Source organism: Cricetulus griseus, chromosome 5, assembly GCF_003668045.3.
Source record: "Cricetulus griseus strain 17A/GY chromosome 5, alternate assembly CriGri-PICRH-1.0, whole genome shotgun sequence".
Taxonomy (NCBI): Eukaryota; Metazoa; Chordata; class Mammalia; order Rodentia; family Cricetidae; genus Cricetulus; species Cricetulus griseus.
The window spans coordinates 102450343-102472843 of NC_048598.1; the positions used below are offsets into that span (position 1 = coordinate 102450343).

General features: G+C 41.4%; 1 protein-coding gene across 2 annotated transcripts; it reads right to left on the minus strand.

Annotated features, from left to right (window-relative positions):
- Positions 1-408: 408 nt before the first annotated feature.
- On the minus strand, positions 409-20756 carry LOC100769014 (zinc finger protein 431). Of its 2 annotated transcripts, XM_035445282.1 has the most exons (4): positions 20634-20756; positions 9341-9467; positions 8674-8734; positions 409-4982 (listed from the first exon to the last, which is right to left on the minus strand). In XM_035445282.1, exons 1-4 carry the CDS (start codon positions 20634-20636, stop codon positions 2531-2533), a joined length of 2643 nt encoding a protein of 880 aa, XP_035301173.1. In that variant the 5' UTR covers positions 20637-20756; the 3' UTR covers positions 409-2530. The 2 variants fall into 2 exon arrangements, with proteins under 2 accessions (XP_035301173.1, XP_027274994.1); XM_027419193.2 differs by lacking the exon at positions 409-4982 and having other exon boundaries at positions 8540-8734.
- Between the last annotated feature and the right edge of the window lie 1745 nt (positions 20757-22501).

A 22501-nucleotide genomic window follows, 5' to 3' on the forward strand; every position in this document is an offset into this window, starting at 1 on the left:
GGGTCTCAAACTCAGAGATCCACCTGCCTCTGCCTCCCAAGTGCTGGGATTAGAGGCGTGGGCCACCACCGCCTGGCTCATGCTCCTTTTAAATATTATTTTGGACTCTGTCCCATACTTCATCTAAAGTTCCTTCTACTGGAAAACAAGGGTTATAATGATAAGAAACTTGCAAGCAGTTGAATGGCTGTAGTTTTAATGCTTGTGCTTCCCTTTTCTTTAAACAATGATGCACAAGCTTGACAAAGTCAAAGCCTTCTCTGGTCTCTGCACCATTATTGTCACTTACCTCCTTGTGTGAGGGTCCCCACTATCTTTTTGTAGCCAGCTTCTGGTCCCTCTCAGGCTGTATTCATCATTGTTCTAGAGGGGAGCTGGAAGAATAGAGCTGACAAATGAAGCAGACTAAAGTTTCACACAACAGACAACTTTATTCAGGGCCCAACACACTTTATACTCTGAGGGTTAAGATGTTCTTATGAATAAGGTTCTCATGACATCAAGCTGTATACAATGGCAAGGATAAGCCAGATATGGAAAACATATTTTTCCATATAGACACAGGAAGGATAGTTTAAACATTTAATTGAGTAGCAACAAACTGCAAGCAATAATGAGTAATCTGAAGTAAACTCACTCTTATCTGCTATACCTGGAAGGAGCACAAAAAAGAAAAAATCCAAAAACAATTCTGTGTTTTGAAGAAACTGAGTTCACAAGACTCCTGTGTTTTATTTTTGGGAGTGTTCTCCCATGCATTCAGAAATCCCCTCATACAGCTCTACTCTAGGACCATGTTCTGTTCTGACCATATACCTAAGTTATTTTTATTTCAATTTGTAAAAAAATACATAGAACACTTTTTATAAGTCTCTCCCATATTTATTTAAACAATTAAATATATATTACATACATATATTATATATATGACTCCATATTTTAAAAGGACTTTTTCCAAGTTTTTATTCTTAGAATGAGAAAATCATAGTATATAAAATATATGATGTATGTTTTTTCACCATTTGCATATCTGGTGCCTAAGGACGCCAGAAGAGTGCATCAGATCTCTTGGATCTGGAATACAGGTAGTTCTGAACCATCTGATGTGGGTGCTAGGAACCAAACTTGGGTACCCTATAGCAGAAGTACTGAGACAACTCTCTATTATTCAAATACATCATTATAATTCAGAAGATGAAGATGCCCCATGATTCCTATCTTCTCTCACTTGGGAGGTGATGAAAATCCCGGCTACATGGTCCTCAAATGACTCAATGATTTCTTTCCCTCTGTGAGTGAACTCTGTACACTGCTTCTTACTGTCATTAATACACTTCTTTTGATGTGAGTGAAAAAAATGAAGGGTTGGGTAGAGATGAGTCCAGTTGAAGTTAGGAAAAATTCCATAATGTCATATATGCTACAGTTACTTAATTTTTTCTTTGAGAAAGAATCTCTCTATATGGCCATAAGTATCCTGGACATCACTATGTGGACTATGATAGCCTCAAACTAAGCAAGATCCATTTGCATGTCTCCAAAATGCACCACTATGCCCAGCTGGGATATGTTTATAAAATGACCTATCATTGGGTCAGAGACAAATAATGTAAGATTTAAACAGTAAATCTTATTTTGTTAAAGTGACATGACAGAATGCCATAATGTATTGTTTTCAATTGGCAAATCATTTCCTATGTTCTCAATGATTTGGTTATTTTCTTTAATTTCATCTCCTCAGGAATTTTTTTTACTAGTATGTAAACACCTGTGCCATGTTGTGCATGTGCCAGGCAGAGGACAACTTACACATGTGTATTCTCTACTTCCTTTATGTCAGTACTAGAGATCAAATTGAGGTAGTCAAGTTTGGAAGCAAGTGCCTTAAATAGGTAGGTGCTTGACCTCACCGATCCTTATGTCAGTTTCAAAAATATTCATGTGTGTAGGCGGGTGGTGTGCATATGCCACAGCCCAAGTAGTAATCAGAGAAAAATTGGTAAGAGTAATGTGTGTATCCCAGAGAGTGAACTCAGGTCATCAGGCTGAGCAGCAACTTTACCCACTGAGACAATTCTCTGTCATTTGTGTTCTAAGAAAGTGTTAGGAACAAACATTTAGTCCTTAGAATAAACAAATAATATTAAAAAAATAGATAGTAGAATAAATACCATTGTCATTTACAAATAGGTTCTATTACTCAAATTATTCTGTGTGCCTCTATCTTTGGTAGCAATTTGCTTATAGTTTCAAAAGAGGACAATATTTGAATGATGGAATGGTTCTACTAATTCTATTTGAGCACCAGTGAGACCATGCCAAGCTTTACTGAATTTTCTAGATTCATGGTGTTTGTCTCCAGGAGTAATTCTTTATGCCTTTGAAGAAGACTGTAATTTAAAGAGGCATCATCATATTGACATTTGAAGGGTTTCTCTTCACTACTCTTTGATGTTTGAAGATTATCCTGATCTGCAAAGTTTTAGTGCGTCAATTACATTCATAGGGTTTTTCTCCAATATGACTTTTTTCATGTATTTGAAGGAAGGTTTCTGTGACTTGCAAAGGCTTTACCACGTTGATTACAATCATATGGTTTGTTTCCACTATGACTTCTTTCATGCCTTTGAAGATAAACAGTATGTGCAAAGGCTTTACCACATCGATTACATTCATAGGGTTTTACTCCTGTATGAATAGTTTCATGTATTTTAAGATTACTGCTACTTACAAAGGCTTTACCACACTGATCACACACATAGGGTTTTTCTCCAGTATGACTCCTTTCATGTGTTTGAAGATTACGGCGACTGGCAAAGCCTTTACCACATTGAGTACATACATAGGGCTTGTCCCCAGTATGAGTTCTTTCATGTGCTTGAAGATTACTGCGACTTGCAAATGTTTTACCACATTGACTGCATTCATAGGGTTTCTCTCCAGTATGGCTTCTGAAATGTTTTTGAAGACGATTGAATTGTGTAAAGCCTTTACTACATTTAGTACATTTAAATGGTTTATCTCTAGTATGACTTCTTTCATGCCTTTGAAGATAAACGGTATGTGCAAATACTTTACCACATTGATTACACCCATAGGGTTTCACTCCTGAATGAGTACTTTCATGTATTTTAAGATTACTACGACAGGCAAAAGCTTTACCACATTGATTACATACATAGGGCTTATCTCCAGTATGAATTCTTTCATGATTTCGAAGACTAGTGAAATGTGCAAAAGCTTTACCACATTGATTACATATATAGGGCTTTTCTCCAGTATGAATTCTTTTATGTGTTTGAAGATTACGGTGACTTACAAAGGCTTTACCACATTGAGTACATACATAGGGCTTGTCTCCAGTATGAATTTTTTCATGTGTTCGAAGATTACTGTGACTTGCAAAGACTTTGCAACATTGATTACATTCATAAAGTTTCTCTCCAGTATGGTTTTCGAAATGTTTTTGAAGATGACTAGACTGTGTAAAGCCTTTACCACATTGATTGCATTTATATGGTTTGTATCTAGTATGACTTCTTTTATGTCTTTGTAGATAAATGATATGTGCAAAGACTTTACCACATTGATTACATTCATAAGGTTTCACTTTTGTATGAGCACTTTCATGTATTTTAAGATTACTACGACATGTAAAGGCTTTACCACATTGACTACATACATAGGGCTTGTCTCCAGTATGAATTTTTTCATGATTTCGAAGACTAGTGAAATGTGCAAAAGCTTTACCACATTGATTACATCCATATGGTTTCACTCCTGTATGAGTCCTTTCATGTATTTGAAGATTACGGTGACTTACAAAGGCTTTACCACATTGAGTACATTTACAGGGCTTATCTCCAGTATGAATTCTTTCATGTGTTTGAAGATTACTGCGACTTATAAAGGCTTTACCACATTGATTACATTCATAGGGTTTCTCTCCAGTATGGCTTTTGAAATGTTTTTGAAGACGATTGAATTGTGTAAAGCCTTTACTACACTGATTACATTCATATGGTTTGTATTCAGTATGACTTTTTTCATGCCTTTGAAGATAAATGATATGTGCAAAGGCTTTACCACATTGAGTGCATTCATAGGGTTTCACTCCTGTATGAGTACTTTCATGTATTTGAAGATTACTTCGACAGGCAAAAGCTTTACCACATTGATAACATACATAGGGTTTCTCCCCAGTATGAGTCTTTTCATGATTTCGAAGACTAGTTAAATGTACAAAGGCTTTACCACATTGATTGCATATATAGGGTTTCTCTCCAGTATGGATTCTTTCATGTATTTTAAGATTATGGCTACTTGCAAAGGCTTTACCACATTGATTACATTTACATGGTTGCTTATTAGTATGAGTTCTATGTACTTGAAAGCAATTGTGATGTGCAAAGTCTTTTCCAGATTGATTATATTTATACGGTTTTATTTCCAAATGAGTTCTTTGATGCAATTGTAAAGAGGAATCAAGTGTAAAGTCTTCATCATGTTGATTACATTCAAAGAGATCCTCTTTGTTATGGGTTCCTTTGTATATTTGAAGATTCCTGTGATGGTTAAAGCCTTTAGTAGATGGTTCACATTTATCACTTACATTTCCCATATGAGTTTTATCACATCTTTGAACAGAACTCGAAGAACTCAGTGTTTCACCATACTGATTGTATGAATAACATTTTTCTATACTGTGAGTCACACTCCACGTGCAAAGTAAACCAATACAGGCAGAAGAATTCTCATATTCCTTGTACTCACAAGGCTTTTGTACAGTGTGAGTTTGTTGGTGTATTCCCAGTGTAGTTGGAAAACCAATTAACTCTAAGTTTGTATCACATTCACGAAGTCTACTCATAGTGGGGACTACTATATGTCTTCTAACAGTTGTAGGAGAGACAGAGATACATTGCTCCTTTCCATATTCCTCATGTTCACATGGTTTGTATCCAGAGGGACAGATGACATACCTATTAAGGGAACAATAACAAACAAAAGATTTCACACTGCATTCACAGTTTAACTTTTGTTCTCCATGAAGATGTGGTATAGGGACTAAGGGATTCCCACCACAGCACCCTTCTTGATCTTCATAAAGTGACCCTCCCACTAAACTTTGGAAACTCTTTATAAGTACACGAGAAACACTAGATTTACTATGAACTACTTGCTTATAAAAGGTCTTGGACACAAAGGATACGATAGACTCTGATGACACCCTATGGAAGGCCTCACCATCCAGGGGGAACAGAAAGGATATGTGATAGGTAGGGTTTTAGTGGAGAGGGTGGTGGTAAGGGAGGATGGGAGGGAGAAGGGAACTGGGATTGTCTTATAGAACAATCTTGTTTCTAATTCAAATAAAAAAAGTCTGCAAAAAAAAAAAAGGGTCTTGGACAATCACTGATACCCCCAATCAATGTATATGCCTATATGGTACTTAAGTAAAAGGGATGGACAGTTCTACAAAATGGATCTCATGGGGCTATGATTAAAATAGGTGTGTGTGTGTGTGTGTGTGTGTGTTTTCCAAGACAGGGTTTCTCTGTGGCTTTGGAGGCTGTCCTGGAACAGAGATCTGCCTGCCTCTGCCTCCCGAATGCTGGGATGAAAGGCGTGTGCCACCACTGCCTGGCAAAATAGTCATGTGTTAACACATTGTTTCATTGTCTTCATTTTTAGACAAATACCTTGGAAACATGGATCACCTACCTGACATTGAAATACATTTAGAGCATTAATTAATTCTAGAAAAAGGCTTCATCTAGCTTCCTGTACATGTTTCTGGGTTTGAGTCTCTGTCAGGTAACTAGGAATTAAGTTTTTGTACTTTGAGATCTGCTGCATACATTTAAAATGCTAGTTTTCTACAGTGAACCATGACCATGCCTAACAGTGAGCTTTGAAGTCTCCAAAAGGAGGGAGGATGGGGCCCCACAATGTCAATTCCACCAGGACTGTGATAACACCACTAATCTAAAAATCACCACCTAAAGATCAGCTTAGGACTACAAACTGCTCAGAACAATTTTGAGGTGGCTAGCTGAGATGATCCAGCCTCGTAGACTACTCTAGCCAGGACTTGAGACAAGCTCTGCACTTTCCCATTATGCAGAGACTGGACAACAAATGATACAGTTATCCTTCCCAGGACTTGACAATCTATCCAATTTCTTTCTTTTCAGGATCCCCTACTGATGCCCTTGCCCCTAGACAGCAGTAAGTAAATTTAAGAATATGACACCCACATTCCCAAGAGGTAGGGTGAGTGGTTTTTGATCATTTAGTGGCTTATGGATTTTTGTGATTGTATAGGAGGGTTGGTTACTATTTGTCATTGCTAATGGTCAGGAAAAAAGATGAACAAAGGAGATTAGATTCAGAGTTCTTGTTTTGAAAAAAAAAAAGGAGATACAGATATGATAGGATAATAAGAGTAGATTGTTGAATCTACTCTGAAAAGAAAAAAAGTGGACATAGAAATAGGATAAAAAGGTAGATTACTGAATCTACTTTTAAATCAAAAGAGCATATATATATATATATATATATATATATATATAGTTTTAAATATTTTACATTGGCTTGGGTTTTTGTATATTGATACAAAATTGGGGTTATTTTGTTAGAACATACTGTACATACATTTCTAATCTTGTTCAAGGTATTGAACATATACAGGCCATTTAACAATGTAATGCAAATTTTTAGCCCTTGAAAGTTATTACTACCAACTATTTAGGATAAAAAGTAATGCAGGTTAGTAATTAGTCATCTATTACAATTGAACTTGTAGTCACATTAGACATGTTTTCAAGGTCAAACAGATATATTTTAGAAAGACAAGTCATCTTCAAACACTCCAGAGATCTACAGAATACGGCATTTAATATGTTTTAATAACATAGGTTCTTTTCTTTTTTATAATGAGACATGTCTGCTCCTGGCAACACCAATCTACTCCATAGAAGATGATGGGCATCAAAGAAACTCCACTTTACTTTCTTTGTGGCAAACATTATCCACTGGGCAAGAAGGTGCTCTTGCCTTGACTGCTAACAGTATGCTGTCCTAACTGGATAAGCAGGACATACACACACACAAAGGACTGCCAAACTTTGCCAAGGCAAGGTAGGACAGCCTTTCAGAATATCCTGCTTCACAGAAAGTCTGTCATATATGCTAGGCCTTTAGGCCAAAGATGGATGCCCCAACATTGCAGAGGAACCTTGGGTGACTGTCTAGACAGCCAGATGTTTCTACATTTTTTGGAAATTTTGCTGCACTTCCTGCTTACTCAAGTAATATTATTTTCTTTTTGGGTCTCTGATGGAATTGAAGACTAGACAGTTATAGTTTTCCTTGTTAGCAGATTAGAAAAGGAATTCACTAAAGAGGTGTAAAGTGTTTAAGGTTGAGAGACTTAAAAAGATAGTTTTGGTAATGTAAGTTACAATAGAAAGTGAATTAGGTACAACCTTTTGAAATCACCAAGATAGGAAAGATATGGAGTATTTTCTCTGAATTTGTCAATTGTTAATGGACTAGACATTGTTGATGTATTTATTGCTTGTATATATTGTACATTGCCAGGAGTCATAGCAAAGGTAACTTAGACCTGTAAGAGACTTGGGCTGCTTCAGAGAAGACTGCCAGCATTTTTGGAGTAACCCATTATGTTAAAAAGAATGGCTACCTTCAGTCCCAATCAATCCTTCCCTTCCCAACTTCCCGATAAATAGCACCTGGGCTTACAGAAGTAGCTAATAGTAAAGAAACATTCCACAGTCAGGTTACTTAGCAACCCTTCCTCCCACGCACTCTCCAACCTAGCTAGCCTCCTGTCTTATCTGCACCTGCACTCTCTGACCTTGCTAGCATCCTGCACTCTCCAATTGCCTTCAAGGACTCATGTACAGGGACATTCTGCAGTTTGGTTATCAGGCAGACAGCCTCTCCCCGAAGAGTTCCTGCCCCACCAAGCATCCCACTTCAACCACTATATAAGGTCTCTGAGAATAAAAATTTGCAGCTTGATCAGAAAGCCTGTCTTGCTGTCTATGTCTTGTGTCTCTTTGACCAGGTTCTCTGGTGCTGCAGCACATCAGAGTACGTGCTCGAGTGGTGCCCTCCTGGCTGGGGCAGTATATAGTTATTATACTTATTGTATATAGTTTTTCTTATATTAGTTTTAACCTTTTTAAATTTTTAAACAAAAAAGGGGGAATGTGGTGACATCTTGTTTATACTCTAACAAATAAAACTTTCCTGAAGATCAGAGGGTGGAGCTAGCCACTAGTTAATCATAGAGGTCTGGATGTCTGTACAGACAGACAGGAAGTGAAATGTCTAGGTGGAGAGAGGAATATAAGGTGGGAGGAGACAGGAACTTGGCCCTTTCAGCTGAGAAGTTAGGAAGGTAAGAGTTGGCTGTGGCTTGCTCTTTTCTTTCTCTGATCTTTTAACATTTGCCCCAATATCTGGCTGTGGGTTTTTATTATTGAGACAAATTAGAACTCATGTTACATACATTGGTTTGTGAGAATTTAATAATTATCATAAAGCTGTGCTTATTTACAGTGTTGCCTCTCCTTTAAAGCTTCAGGGCACATTGCTATTTCTTCAGAGATACTTATGTATCAGCTTGCATATGAAAATTACCTTTCGTGTCTTCTAGAATTTTGACAATGTTCTTCAATATTCTGATCTTCCCATTTGTAGCCTAAAATACAGTACCAGAAAATGTATATTTTACTAGAAATTAGGCAAAATTTAAGTCAGTACTTTGTTGAACGTGGGAACCATCCTAGATTTTTTCATTGCATTCTTCCTTTTTCATAGTTGAAATCCCACGAGAGCATCAATGATCAAGAAATGCTTGTCCCAGCTCATGGGACCTCACTAACTTTAGACCAACAGTTATGGAGCCTGCATGTGACCAAATGAGATTCTCTGCATGTGGGTGACAGTCGTTTAGCTTGGTCTGTTTGAGGAGCCCCTGATAGTGGGACCAGGATCTATCTCTGGTGCATGAGCTGGCTTTTTAGAGCCTATTCCCTATGGAGGGATGACTTTCTCAACCTTGATGCAGGGGAGAAGGGCTTGGTCCTGTCTCAACTTAGTGTGCCAGGCTTTGTTGACTCCCCATGGGAGGCCTTACCCTTTCAGAGGAGTGGATTTGTGGTGGGTTTGGGAGGAGCTGGGGTGGGGGGAACAGGAGGACAGGTAGGAGGGGGAAAATGTGGTTGTATGCATAATGAATAAAAAAATTAAAAAATGAAATGCTTGTCTCCATATTATAAAAAGTGACAAAAACTAGCATTCCTACCTATAGCAGTGAGGTTCCTGCAGTTTTCCAGCATCACATCCCTGTAGAGACTCTTCTGGGAAGGATCCAGCAAAGCCCACTCTTCATGAGTGAAGTTCACACGCACATCCTCATAGGTCACTGCATCCTAAATATCCCATATTGTACATAATAGAAATGGTGAGACCAACTGCGTTGCAAAAGTGTACTTCATTGAGAATATATTTACATGATTCTGTGTGCTCCATACACTTATTTCATGTCACAGAATTTCAAATGCAGTTACCAAGTGATTTTTAGAAGGAAAAAGAAAAGGAGGATGGTGCCTACTGAACGGTTCAGGCATTATGCTGGCCCGCCCCTGTTACCTGGCAGAATCCACTCGGGCAATACCCTGGTCAGCCCAGGATTCCATGGGAACTAAGTCTGCACACAGGTGTAAAGGACCCTTTAAAAGACAGACGACACCCACTTAGGCTCTCTTACGCTCCTCTCTTACTGTCTTGCCAGCAGCAGTATCTCTCTGTCTTCTCTCTTACTCTCTGCCTTGCTCTGTTCTTTCATTTCTCTCCCTCTTGCTTTCGTGCCCTATAATAAGCTATGGTTAATGTATCTCTTGTTCTCATATCTCATCTTGTGCATTTATTTCTAATTTAAGCAAAAGAATAACACCTACCATTTCTGTGCCCACTGAAAGGGATATGGGATTGCAAGAAAAATGACTAACAAGTATACAGAGAGACATGCAAACAGAGCAACATTATCAAGTATACATCAGCAGAACTGTGTTGAAATTCCCAATTAAAAAAAAAAAAGAATGAACAAGATGGGCGTGGTGGTACACACATTTAATCCCAAAATTCAGAGGCAGAAACAGGTCAATCTCTGTGATTTTGAGGCCACCTTGATCTATGTAGAAATTTCTAGGACAGAGATACATAGTGAGACCCTGTCTCAAACAAACAAACAAACAAACAAATGACAGAAACCACTCAGGGGCTCAATAAAAATTACTCCAAAGACTTAAACATTCAGTTCAGTTCTGTATTTGTCTTTCAGAAAAACTGCAGCTGCCCAATTTAAACTGTAAGACTACTATGAGATTCCTATGAATGAATAAAATTTTAATAAGTTACTGGCTGATATATCAAAAAGTTCTCAAATACATTAGTAAGAATAATGTTGAATACAAAAATTAAAGTGTTGGTGCTGGTGTCTCACACCTTTAATACCAGCCCTCGGGAGGCAGAAGCAAGCGGATCTCTGTGAGTTTGAGGCCAACCTGGTCTACGGCTCCTGTTCCAGGGCAGCCTCCAAAGCCACAGAGAAACCCTGTCTTGACAGACCAAAAAAAAAAAAAAAATAGAGTGTAAAGATAGGTCACCAGTTAAGATTGTTTGACCTAAAAAGGCTTGGATGTGAGGCTCAGTGTAAGATCCTGAGCCTGGCTAGAGTTTGACGACCTGTTTTTGGCCTGTAACCTCCACATCGGGGTGACTCAGCAAGGCCTGATGTAAGACTGCCCCCTGCCTAGCTACCTGCCAGCTTGGTGGAATACTATTGGCCCTTACTCCTCACCTTACCCCATCCTAAGATTCCCATCCCAGACCTCAACCCCATACAAATTCCTGCCTGTTACAATACAACGAGATCTTGCTTTGACAAGTCTCCTGACTCAGTGTGTTTCTTTCTGAGGTAACTAGGAGGGGGCCTGGGTCATTGACACTCTCCATCCTGTTCAGCCCCAGGAAGAGACTGGCTGGACTAGCCCTTCCCAAGCCCTACCTGCCGGAGGACCCAGCAAAGATAATGTGTTGCTTTTGCAGACAACCTCAATCAATCCCCAGTACTCACTAAGAGGCTCACAACCATTTGTAACTTCATATTAAGTGAAGAAAATATGCTCTTCTGACTTCAGTCAACACCAGGCTCACATGTAGTTCATATTCATATATATAGGCAAAAGACTCAAGCACATTAAAAAAAAAAAACCTTCAAAAAACTTGCAGGGTGGGTGGTGGTGTTCACTTTTAATCCCAGCACTTGGGAGGGAAAGGCAGATGAGTTTGAGACCAGACTAGTCTACAGATCGAGTTTCGGGACAGCCAAGGTTGTTAATATGGTGAGACCCTGTCTCAAAACAACAACAACAACAACAACAACAGAAAAAAAAAAAACAAAAAAAGGGAAGAAAACAGAAAATTAAAAAAAAATACAGGAAGATAGGGAGAATGTTAACCACCAGTAATCCAAAGTGTAATGGCTAGTTTTATGCAAACTTCACACAAGTTAAAATTATCTGAGAGGAGGAACCTCAACCGAGGAAATGCCTACATGAGATCCAGCTGTAGGCAAAACTGTAGGGCATTTTCTTGATTGACAGAGATAGCCCAGCCCACTGTGGGCAATGCCATCCCTGGGCTGGGGCTTCTGAGTTCTATAAGAAAGCAGGCTGAGCACGTCATGGGGAGCAAGCTAGTAAACAGCTCCCCTCTATGGTCTCTACATTAGTTCCTCCTTCCAGGTTCCTGCCCTGTTTCAGGTCCTGTCCTGGTTTCCTTTGATGTATAGTGATACAAGTGTAAGTTCTTGTCTTCACTTCCTCCAAAAATGAAGAGCCATATGGAAGTGTAAGGCAAATAAATGGTTTCCTCTGCCAGCTTGCTTTTTGGTCATGGTGTTTCACCGAAGTAATAGAACCCTTAAGTAAGATTGACACAATGGTTCAGGAGACTCAGGATTTACATTATGAATACACACCGTCCTAGAAAAAAGACGACACCCTCTGCCATGGCTGAGATGTTAAGATGTGAGTGAGGCTCAGCACAAGAGCGGATGCTTGACAAGTACAAAAGCCAGACCCATGGCCAAGACATAAAGCAGAAATATCAGGCCTTTGCTAGGTAAACAATTATTCATATTTTATTTTATATTACTTAGGGATGGCGTCTGTAATGGTGGTGATGGCCTGGCTGCATGAGAAGGCTGCTCAATTCCAACCACCAGAAAACATAAAAGATGACATATTGTGGTGAATATATAAACACTCAAAGCCCATCCCCAGAGGATAATTTCCTCCAGAAAGGCTCCTCCTCCTAAAGGTTCCATAAGCACCCTGATGGAAGCTACAAACCAGAGACAAAGTCATCCTACATGGGAGGTTTTTAATTCAACTCACCATATTTTCACACATCATGATAGACTCATAGTCAATCCATGATGCAAAATGTAGTCTAACTTCAAAGATTCCCATGTTCTGTAACAGTCCCAATACAGTTTGAGTGTCCCAAGTTTCTTCTGACACTGAAAGCAATCTCTTGACTATGACATCTTATAAAATCAAAACACTAATTATAACTGCCCAACATGCAATAGCATAGAGTACATATTTCCTTTCCAAAGAAATAAGGAAATATTGGACCAAGGCAAGCCTGAACCCCTGTTGTGCAAACACCAAATCCTGCAGTTCTGTATCAGGCATCTGGGACTTCAGTACCTCTCTGCAGCTCCTCACACATTTTACTCTTTGGCTAATTCCACTCTGTACATGCAACTATTCATGTCAGGTGTCTCAAAATGCAAACAAAACTTTATCATCATGGATTCATACCATGAAAACTCATGGTCCAATTGGAACAGCTGCAGCAGATTCTGTATGAAGTTGGTTTCTGGGACTAGGAATCACCTTCCTTTTCCTTCCATAGTTAAAAGCTTAGTTGGGTGGGCAATGCCCTTACAACACCTTTTCTATATTTCCAAGGAAGGGCAGGTGTCTTCCCTTTAATGGCCCTAATTTCCCTAATAATTGTTACCTCTGTTTCAGCACATGACAGTCATCTGAAACTACCTAGTTCTCTGCCCTGCTTGTTGCTCTTTTTCACTATGCACCTGCATGAATCATCAATAATAACCATGCCAGAGACTGTTTTGTGAAGAAATCAGTACATTACTCTTTCATTCAACCTTGCTCAGTTTCATACAAGATGGGCAGAATACAGGCAGATAATATGCTAAAACATTACTCAAACAAAATGTCTCAGTGACTGTCCTGAAAATGTCATTTAAAAATGTCATTTTAAAGAAAAGGTTGGCCGGGTGTTGGTGGCATACACCTTTAATTCTAGCACTAGGGAGGCAGAGGCAGGTGGATCTCTGAGTTCCAGGCCAGCCTGGTCTCCAGAGTAAGTGCCAGGATATGCTCCAAAGCTACACAGAGAAAGCCTGTCTCGAAAAACCAAAAAGAAAAAAAAGAAAAATGGTTGTAACACTGCACATTTAAACTGGAGGATAGCAACCCTGTGCTTTGCTACCAACTTGGCTTGTGATCTCATCATGATGGAAGCAGCCATGTGACTTGGCTGTCATCTTTTCTAATGGTTTCAGTTAAAAAAGTTAAGTGCCATGTGACTTTTTTTTTCTCACAACTTTGATTTATTGGTTGAGGAGCAGAGTACACAGACATTTCAACTCTCAACACATGCACCCAATCTCTGAAGAGTCATACATTGTGTTCACGTACCCCAAGATCACATGTTGTTTCTCTTTGAACTTATTTCAGTGATGTTCCAGCCTCACACGTGGCTGTCTTAAGTTTTCCTTAAGACCTTACATAACACTCAAATGCTCACAATCCTCAATTCCCCTGCCTCACAATTTTATGCCACATACAGTACATACTCAAAATGCCCGTCTTTCACAGCATATTATCACAAGTGTTAGGAAAATGGACACCATGACCATCAGAAACAGTTCTGACAGGAGGAGGCAGAGGAGTGATTTTTTTTAGGAAACAGTTCAACTAGAAACATGAGACCAGATGTAACTGAAAATATTGCATACACAAATGCATGACCAAGACTCCAAACACTTAGTATGCTTTATGCTGTAGGATATAAAATTAGCCCTCTCTCCCCCCCCACGACAGTCCCAGTCGCTCCTGATTGAGCCTTCTATTTTCTGGTTGTACCAGAAAATAAACAACCAGCAAATGATTTAACCTCTTTAAAAAAAAAAATCATTTACACTTAAAAAAAAAATGGGATGAGATTTCCTCCCACCTCTTAAAAAAATTTCTAGAGCTACTAAAAAACATTTACAAAATAGTTGATAAAAATATTCCTCTGGATTGTACATGAAGGGAGGCATGAACCACTGACAGACATGATGGATGGTGAGTCAGACTTGGCTTCTTTCTCTTCTACCTCAGAGGCTGGACTCTGGTTCTCTGTCTCTCCGTTTTCTGCAGGCAGATCTGTAGTTTGCAGGTGAGCCGCTTCAGCCTGTCTGCCCTTTGCTCAGCTCTCCCTTTTGTTGGCACTGTTTTGTCTGGTGATTTGTTTGCACTTTTTCAGCTTCGCGTCCACGTTGGCAGGGCTGGGCTTGGCAGACATTCTCGCGGAAGGGCGCTTGGGCTCCGCCTTGGCCGAGGCGCATGCGACGCTGAACCCCGTCACAGAGCTGCGCTGCCCGGCTGCCACCGTACAAGATGCTGTGAGAGAACTGGATGCCATGTGACTTCTTAGTTACTGTAACTGCACGGCACAATCCAAAATGGTGATACCCATAAACCTGGTGTGCTGAGCCTTCAGGGCATTAACCCACTTATACCAATAAGGTGGCATTGGACTTCCATGGTGTGTTTGCTGCATTTTTGATACATTGCTTTGTCTAATGTATTTACTGGCTTAGACAGGGAAGTAAGGTATTTTCTTAGCCACATGTCTTCAACACTAGTCAGGAATCCAAAGAAGTTCTTAATCCTCTATAATGGTAAGAATTGGAAGGCTCATTCGAATTTGCATTAGCCTAGAGCCAGTCTTGGGAAAATACACATCCCAAGAGAATCAAGAGAATAGATGGCAGGATGCTAGACAAGCTGCTGCCAATGAGCAGCTAGGACAGCTGGAGGCTGCAGACACAGGCTACGCTGGGTCCTAATGCCTCATGTCATGCTCCCAACACCATCTTGCAACATCCATGCCTACTGTTTTCCAAAGACACTTGGGACTCTTCTGCTCCACTTTGACGTCATTCTTGTATCTCCTTAAGCATGTCCTGGGAACCCTTGCTTTACTTTAATTTTCTGTTTTCTTTGAAATAAACAAGCTTTGGGAAAAGAACATCCTAATTCTTAGTTAATTTAGATTTTTTTTTGTGCCCTATAGTCTCTAAACTATGAATACTTAATCCCACATTGCATATGATTAACTATACTGTACCTTTTCTAACTAGGCAGCCTGACTTATAGAAAGTCATCTCTAAGAGGGGAATTCAGTCTGAGTCATTTCATGTTCGACTTCTATTTAGATTGAGAATATGACAGGGATACATTGAGAAACATAATAGGGGTTGACAGATTGTAAATTTGGAGAGCAGGGAGACCCCACTCAATGAATTCAAAACATTGTCAAGTCTACCAAAAGGAGGGTCAATTCAGATTTCAGTGGAAACCAGTTTGTCAAGCAAGGCTTTGACTCATCCTCACATTGATGGAGAAAGTGGTACAAAAAAGGTTATAGGAGCCTGAGGGTCCTCTCAAGCCCCTGTGACACCTGAGGGTCAGTTGCACAACTGGTCTTGACAGTAAATAAGAAAAGTTCCACTTTTCTTATAGTCTTCAGCACTCAGCATAGTCTTTAGCACTCAGGAGGAAAGTTTCACCAAAGAATAAGGGAAATGGTAACAATCAAGGGATCATACTCCACAGACCTTAAGTGCAAGTCTACAGGAGATGTTACATAGACAAATGCATCTCACTAATATTTTCTTCATGATAAAAAGATGTAAAACATCAGGTGTGCACTGAAGCACCTACAGCTAAAGGAGACCAGCCAGTATTGTTTTAACATAAATATGAAGTGATGAAGCCACATGGGAAGGGCATCACGCTGATTTTTAGCTCATACAAGAGCTATCAAAGGGCATGAAAGCTGATGGTGTACTCATAGCTCTGGAGAATAACCTTAGAGGACATTAGAAAACCAGGAGTCTAATAGAAGGGCCTCTTGTGAGTCTATAAAGACAGCCTAATGTACTCTGGGCATTTTAATCCCTTCAAAACACCAGCCAAGAACCCACTTTCCTCTCTACATCTAACAGCTGGGATGTAGTAGAGAGAACCCTTGGTGGGATGCCTCAGTACTGCCACCTGAAAAACCAGATACAGTTGAAAGAAGCCAGATCAGTTGTTTCTCCAATCCTGGGATGGTTAGTTCTTCAGAGTGGGTGAGATAAGAGCAGGAGGTAAAAACTGGATAGGGTTAAGGTAAAAAGTCCTTAAGCAAAAGGAAACAGTAGCTTCCTTGACAAAAAGCCAGCTTCATTCTTACCAGAGGTCAGTGAAGCCAAAAGTGAAGCCAAAAGAGTTTTGGGAGCTGTGATATCTGAGCTAAGTGATTCTAGGGACTTTAGAAAGGAGCAAAGTTGAAAGTAGTAATGAAGGCTAATAAAGCTCTGTGGTCAAGAAGACAGAATCTCTGGCTGTATGAAGGTCTAAAATTAAATGGAGACAAGTCAATGCCTAAACCTAGAAACCCCACAAAGCAGGGACACTCACCTGAAGTCACACTAATGAGACAGAGACAATAATTAGTTTTATGTACTAGGGCCTGTCTTGATATTGTCTAGTCAAGTAATATTAAACAGGTACAGTGGGCCGGTGAGATGGCTCAGCCTTTAAAGGCTAGGCTCACAACCAAAAATTAAACAGGTATATTCTCTTCCTATTGCAGTTTCTTATTCAAAGATAGGACAGAGTACAGCCATCTTAGTGAGTTTGAAGGAAAGGGTGCTTTTAAGCAACTATAGGTCAAATTCAAGTAGGAATACAAAGGAGGCCATGAATTTAAAGGTAAGGAAGAGTTTAGGGGGGAGGGGGCTGGGAGAGAGGAAAGGGAAAGCCCAAATGATGGAATTATAATTACTCCAAATTATTTTAAAACATTGAAACAAGCTTTATGCCCCATGTGCAAAAGGACTGACAATTTATGTTTGGGCACACCAAGGATAACTCAAACCCTTTCTCTTGGGCTGTACGTTTTCAGCCAGAAAAATAACAGGCCAGTTAGGTGGGTCCTCGCCAATTTGTCCAGCTCTTCCGTTCTGGTTGAACTACAGTAATACGGTTTCTAGAAAGAAATTCACTTCTTTATCCAAATTCTTGATTACCCTGGTCTGTGGACCCCCTACATAAACATTTATCAGTACATCTGTCAATCACTTAAAACTTACTAGCTATTGTTCACTGGTAATTTCAACTGCAGACAAAACTGGAACCCTTTCTCTGCTGTGACTATATCAGCTTGCAGGTAGGCAATGGATTCAGATTCTTCCACAGGTTCCTCTACATTAGCAAATCCCTAACAAAAGCCTGGGCTGTATGAGGACAATTTTTTTTCATGTTTTTCTCCTTCTCACTAACCTGCACACCTGTATTCCCAGTACCGGGTGGCAGAGGCATGTTTAGATATTCACGGCAATTCTCAATGACACAGTGGGGGGGGTGTCCTTCTGTATGCTGTGAATGTTTCTCTTATTGGTTGATGAGTAAATGCTGACTAGTCAGTAGCTAGGCAGGAAGTATAGGCGGGGCTACCAGACTAGGAGAATGATGGGAAGAGAAAAGGCAGAGAAGCAGTTGTCAGAGAGGCCATGTAGCTGCCAAGGAAGAAGAGGCCTGGGCATCATGGGTAAGCTGAAGCCACATGGAAATACACAGATTCATAGAAATGGGTTAATAATTAACAAAGAGCTAGTCAATAGGAAGCCTGAGCCATTGGACAAACAGTTTATAATTAATAGAAGCCTCTGTGTTTATTTGGGACTAAACAGCTGTGGGACTGGGAGGGACAGAAACTTCCATCAACAACACAATACCAGGGAAGCCTGGGCTACAAGGTACATTGCTTTCAAAATAAATAAATGAACAATTACTTCAGAAATTTTAAATAAAGTTCTTTTTTACTTCTAGGCTTTTTGAGGCAGAGTTTCTCTGTGTATCCCTGGCTGCCCTAGAACTTGCTCTGTAGACCAGGCTGGCCTCAAAGTCACAGAGATCCACCTGCCTCTGCCTCCTGAGTGCTGGGATTAAAGGTGTTCGCCACCACAACCACGAATAAAGTTCTTAATAACTCGGAGCTATTGGAGAATAGAAGTGGTTTGAATGAGAATGGCCCGCACAAGCCCTTATGATTCCATATTTAGTCATCAGACAGTGTCACTATTTGAGAGGGATTAGAAGGTGTGGCCTTCTTGGAGTATGTGTGGTCTTGCTGGAGGAAGTGTGTCATTGCAAGTGGGCTTTGAGGTTTCAAGGGCCCAAGTATGGCCCAATGGCCTTTGCTCCTTGCCGCCTGAGGATCTGAATGTAGAACTCTCAAGCAGTTCTCCAGGACCATGTCTGCATGCGTGCTAGTGTTCCTCACCATTCCGACAATGAACTAAACCTCTGAAACTGTAAGCCAGCCCCAATTAAAGGCTTTCCTTTATAACAGTTGCCATGGTCATGGTGTCTTGTCACAGTAACACAACACCAACAACCAGTGTTTAAAAGAGGTAAAAATAGCCAGGTGTTGGTGGCACACGCCTTTAATCCCAGCACTTGGGAGGCAGAGGCAGGCGGATCTCTGTGAGTTCGAGACCAGCCTGGTCTACAGAGTGAGTTCCAGGACAACCTCCCAAACAATACAGAGAAACAGTGTTTCTTGAAAAAAACAAACAAGAGGTAAAAATAAACTAAAAGAACACCTATCTCTACTATGAAATAGAGGAGGTTATCACCTGATAGAGGGAATGTCATAAATAACTGACTATGTGACCTCTGTGTAAAATGTTAGCTGCTGAGAACTGTATGCTGACAAGCAAGCAATAGCCAAATGCCCCGTGTCTCAATCCTCTTACCCACTGATGTGAGACAACTAGGATTGCACTTACCAACATGAGAGAGTTGCCCAATTGGAAATTTCTGTGGCTTGAGGTAACTGCCCCAATTTGTATATCTACTACTTTGGTTTTCCTTCATTCATGAATTAATACAGATTGGGAAAATACACAGAAAGTCACTCACCCTGTTCTATCAGATTGTTCTTCTGAGACCCCTGCAGCTCACTGTCCTAAACAACTTGGAATCTAGCCATTGCCTAGCCTGTTTTCCCTTGCCATGTATACAATGAACTATTCCTTCTAGTCTGCTGAAAGGAGAAACCATGCTCCACTCACAAGTCCTTTTCCTGTTACTGACATGGACCACCCACTCTGTGACTCAAATGGGTACATTTAGCACTGAGTTAGGCTACAAACCTTTCACTCAAGAATTGAGGAGTGGATTCAGGGCAGTAGTGATGTTAATGGACTGTGGAGCCACACACTGGGATCAAGACAACCTTAGAGCACACTCTCCAGCTCTGTCTGACAGTCTAAGTGGAGCAGGCCAGGAACAGATTTGCTAACATTTATAGCCATAGGCTCATGTATGTTGTCAACCTGGAGAAATGCTGCTCACAACCCTCCTGCTTTCATGGCTTGCTCAGTTTGCTTCCTTATAGAATTCAGCAGCACCTGCCCATGGTGGCACCAACCACAGTGGGATGGGCCCTATTGCCTCTGGCTTGTGTCAAGCTGACCAAATCTAGCCAGCACACCTACTGAGTTGTCTTTCAGCCCCCAAAGTCAGATTTTTAAGCAAATCACAACTCTCTTAACACTGTCTTTTCAGCATATACCTGTGCATGCGAACATATATAGGGTTTTGAGAACCTGTCACGGTGAGGACTGGAGAGATGACTCAGCTGTTAACACCACTATTGCTCTTGTAGAAGACCTGGGTTTGGTTCCCAGCACTAACATGGTGGCTCACAATCATCCCTAGATTCTCATGCAGGGGATTTAAGTCTGGCCTCCCTGACGCCGGCGGCTGGTCCACCCCGGCATCTAGGTGCGGACGCTCCTGTCACAGAGCCCCCCGCACAGCACCGCGCCGCCCGCAGACGGATCTGCACCTGGACGTTCAGTGCCAAGGGCGGGACTTGCACAAGACCGCAGAGAACTCTGCAAATCCGCCTGCGGAGGCCACGGCGGGAGCGGCGCCTGCGCGCACGCTGCGTGGTGACGTCACACCGCGGAACTCCCACGCGCAGCCCCCACCCCGTGCTCTGCGCAGCCTCCGCCGGAAGTCACTCGGAGGCCTCAGGACCCGGCCGCGGGGACAGCAGGGGCCTCACGTGACCTCACGGCCGGCGCCCGCCGCTTCCCGCAGCCCCGGGAGGACCCAGCGGCTCCCACGCTCCTCCCCGCGCGCGCACGGCGGCCCCTCGCTCACCATGGCGGCCTCCGAGCTCGCCCGCCGTCCTCGCGGCTCCGGCAGCGGTCACAGCGCGGCTCCCACGACAAGAACGTCTCCCGAGTCCAGCGCGGGCGGGCGAGCGGGCGGACCGGAAGCGCCCGCCCCCACTCTGACCGGCAGTCCCGTCCCGAGCCCTGATTGGCTGCTGTGAACCGACGCGCGCTCCCTTCCCAGACTTCATCTTAGACACAGAAGGGCCCCAGACCTGCAGAGAAGGCGCTGCAGCAGAGCTTCAAAGATCTCCGTAATGGGTGACACTCCCAGCACTGTTCCAGTGACCGAAGTTTCTTCTGAAAATCAAGGCAGTGTCTTAATGTCATAAAATCAAAACATAAATTACATATGCCCAACACACAATGGCACAGAATACACATTTCCCTTTCAAAGAAGTAAGAAATTATTGGACCAAGACAACACTGAAACCCTGCAGGGCAAACACCAAATCCTGCAGCTCAGTGTCAGACACTGGGGCTTCAGTTTCAAAGGGCTGAGATGGCTCTTTCTGCAACTTCTCAAACATCTCTCTGTCTCTGTCTCTCTGTCTCTTATCTCTCTCTGTCTCTGTGTCTCTGTGTCTCTGTTTCTCTCTGTCTCTCTGTGTGTCTCTCTGTCTCTGTCTCTCTCTGTCTCTGTCTCTCTCTCCCTCTCGAGCCCACATGCTACTTCCACTCCCTACACGAAGCTTTTCATGGCAGGTGTCTCAAAGCTGGGGTATCTCAACATGTTATGGTCTCAAAATGCAACCCAGGCTTCATCATCACAGATTCATGCAGTGAACTCTCACGGGGTACTTACTTGGGATTGGACTCTTCCAAAGAGATGCCTGAAACACTGGTAAACTGAAGCACAGAGGACAAATCCATGACTTTTAAATGTTGTATCTTTCTTCTTTCACAAACAAAGAAGCACATAGATGGCACTGCTACCCAGGGCTCTAGCTGTGACTGCATCTGGTCTCAATGACACCCAGCAGCAGCAGAGTCTATATGAAGTTGGATTGGGACTAGTAATCACCTTCCTTTTCTTTCCATTCTTAAATGCTTGGCTGGATGGACAGTTCCCTTACTACAACAACTTTTCTGTAATCCCAAAGAAAAGCAGGTGCCTTCGCATGAATGGCCCTAGCCTCCCTGATAATTACTGCTCTGTTTCAGCAGTGACTGCCCTCTAGAACTACCTAGTGCTGTTTTCCTTTCCAAACCATTTTAGGTTTCATTAGTTTCTTCCCCCAATTGTTGCTCTTTTTCACCATGGACCTGAACTAGTCATCAGTAATAACTGTACCATGGACTGTGTTTGGTCAAGACAGTCCATTGTTCTTTAATTCAGCCTTAGGTAACATCACAGGACATGGACACAATACAGAGAGACAATACACCAAAATATTACACAGACAATCTGGCTTAGTGACTTTTCTATTGCTGTGAAGAAACATTATGACCAAGGTGATTCTTATGCTTAAGGTTTCTAATTTGAGATTTGATTACAGTGACAGAGGATTAGTTCACATCATGAATGGCAGAATTACAGTGGGCAGGTTTGGCACTGAGATTTACATATTGATACACAGGCATGCTGTGCGAACAGAAGTGTTTGCACTGGTCTTTTGAAACCTCAGATACAATTTGCAGTGACACATCTTAATAAACAAGAACACAATACTCCCACAAGGGCACACATCCTACTGTTATACCTAATATTTGAATATAAGGCCTGAGGGTGGTGAGCACAATATAAACCATGAAAGGAATATATCCTAAGTAGAAAAAGCCCTATAGAAAAAGACAGAGAGTGAATGAAATTGAGAGAGTGGGAGAGAGAGAGAGAGAGAGAGAGAGAGAGAG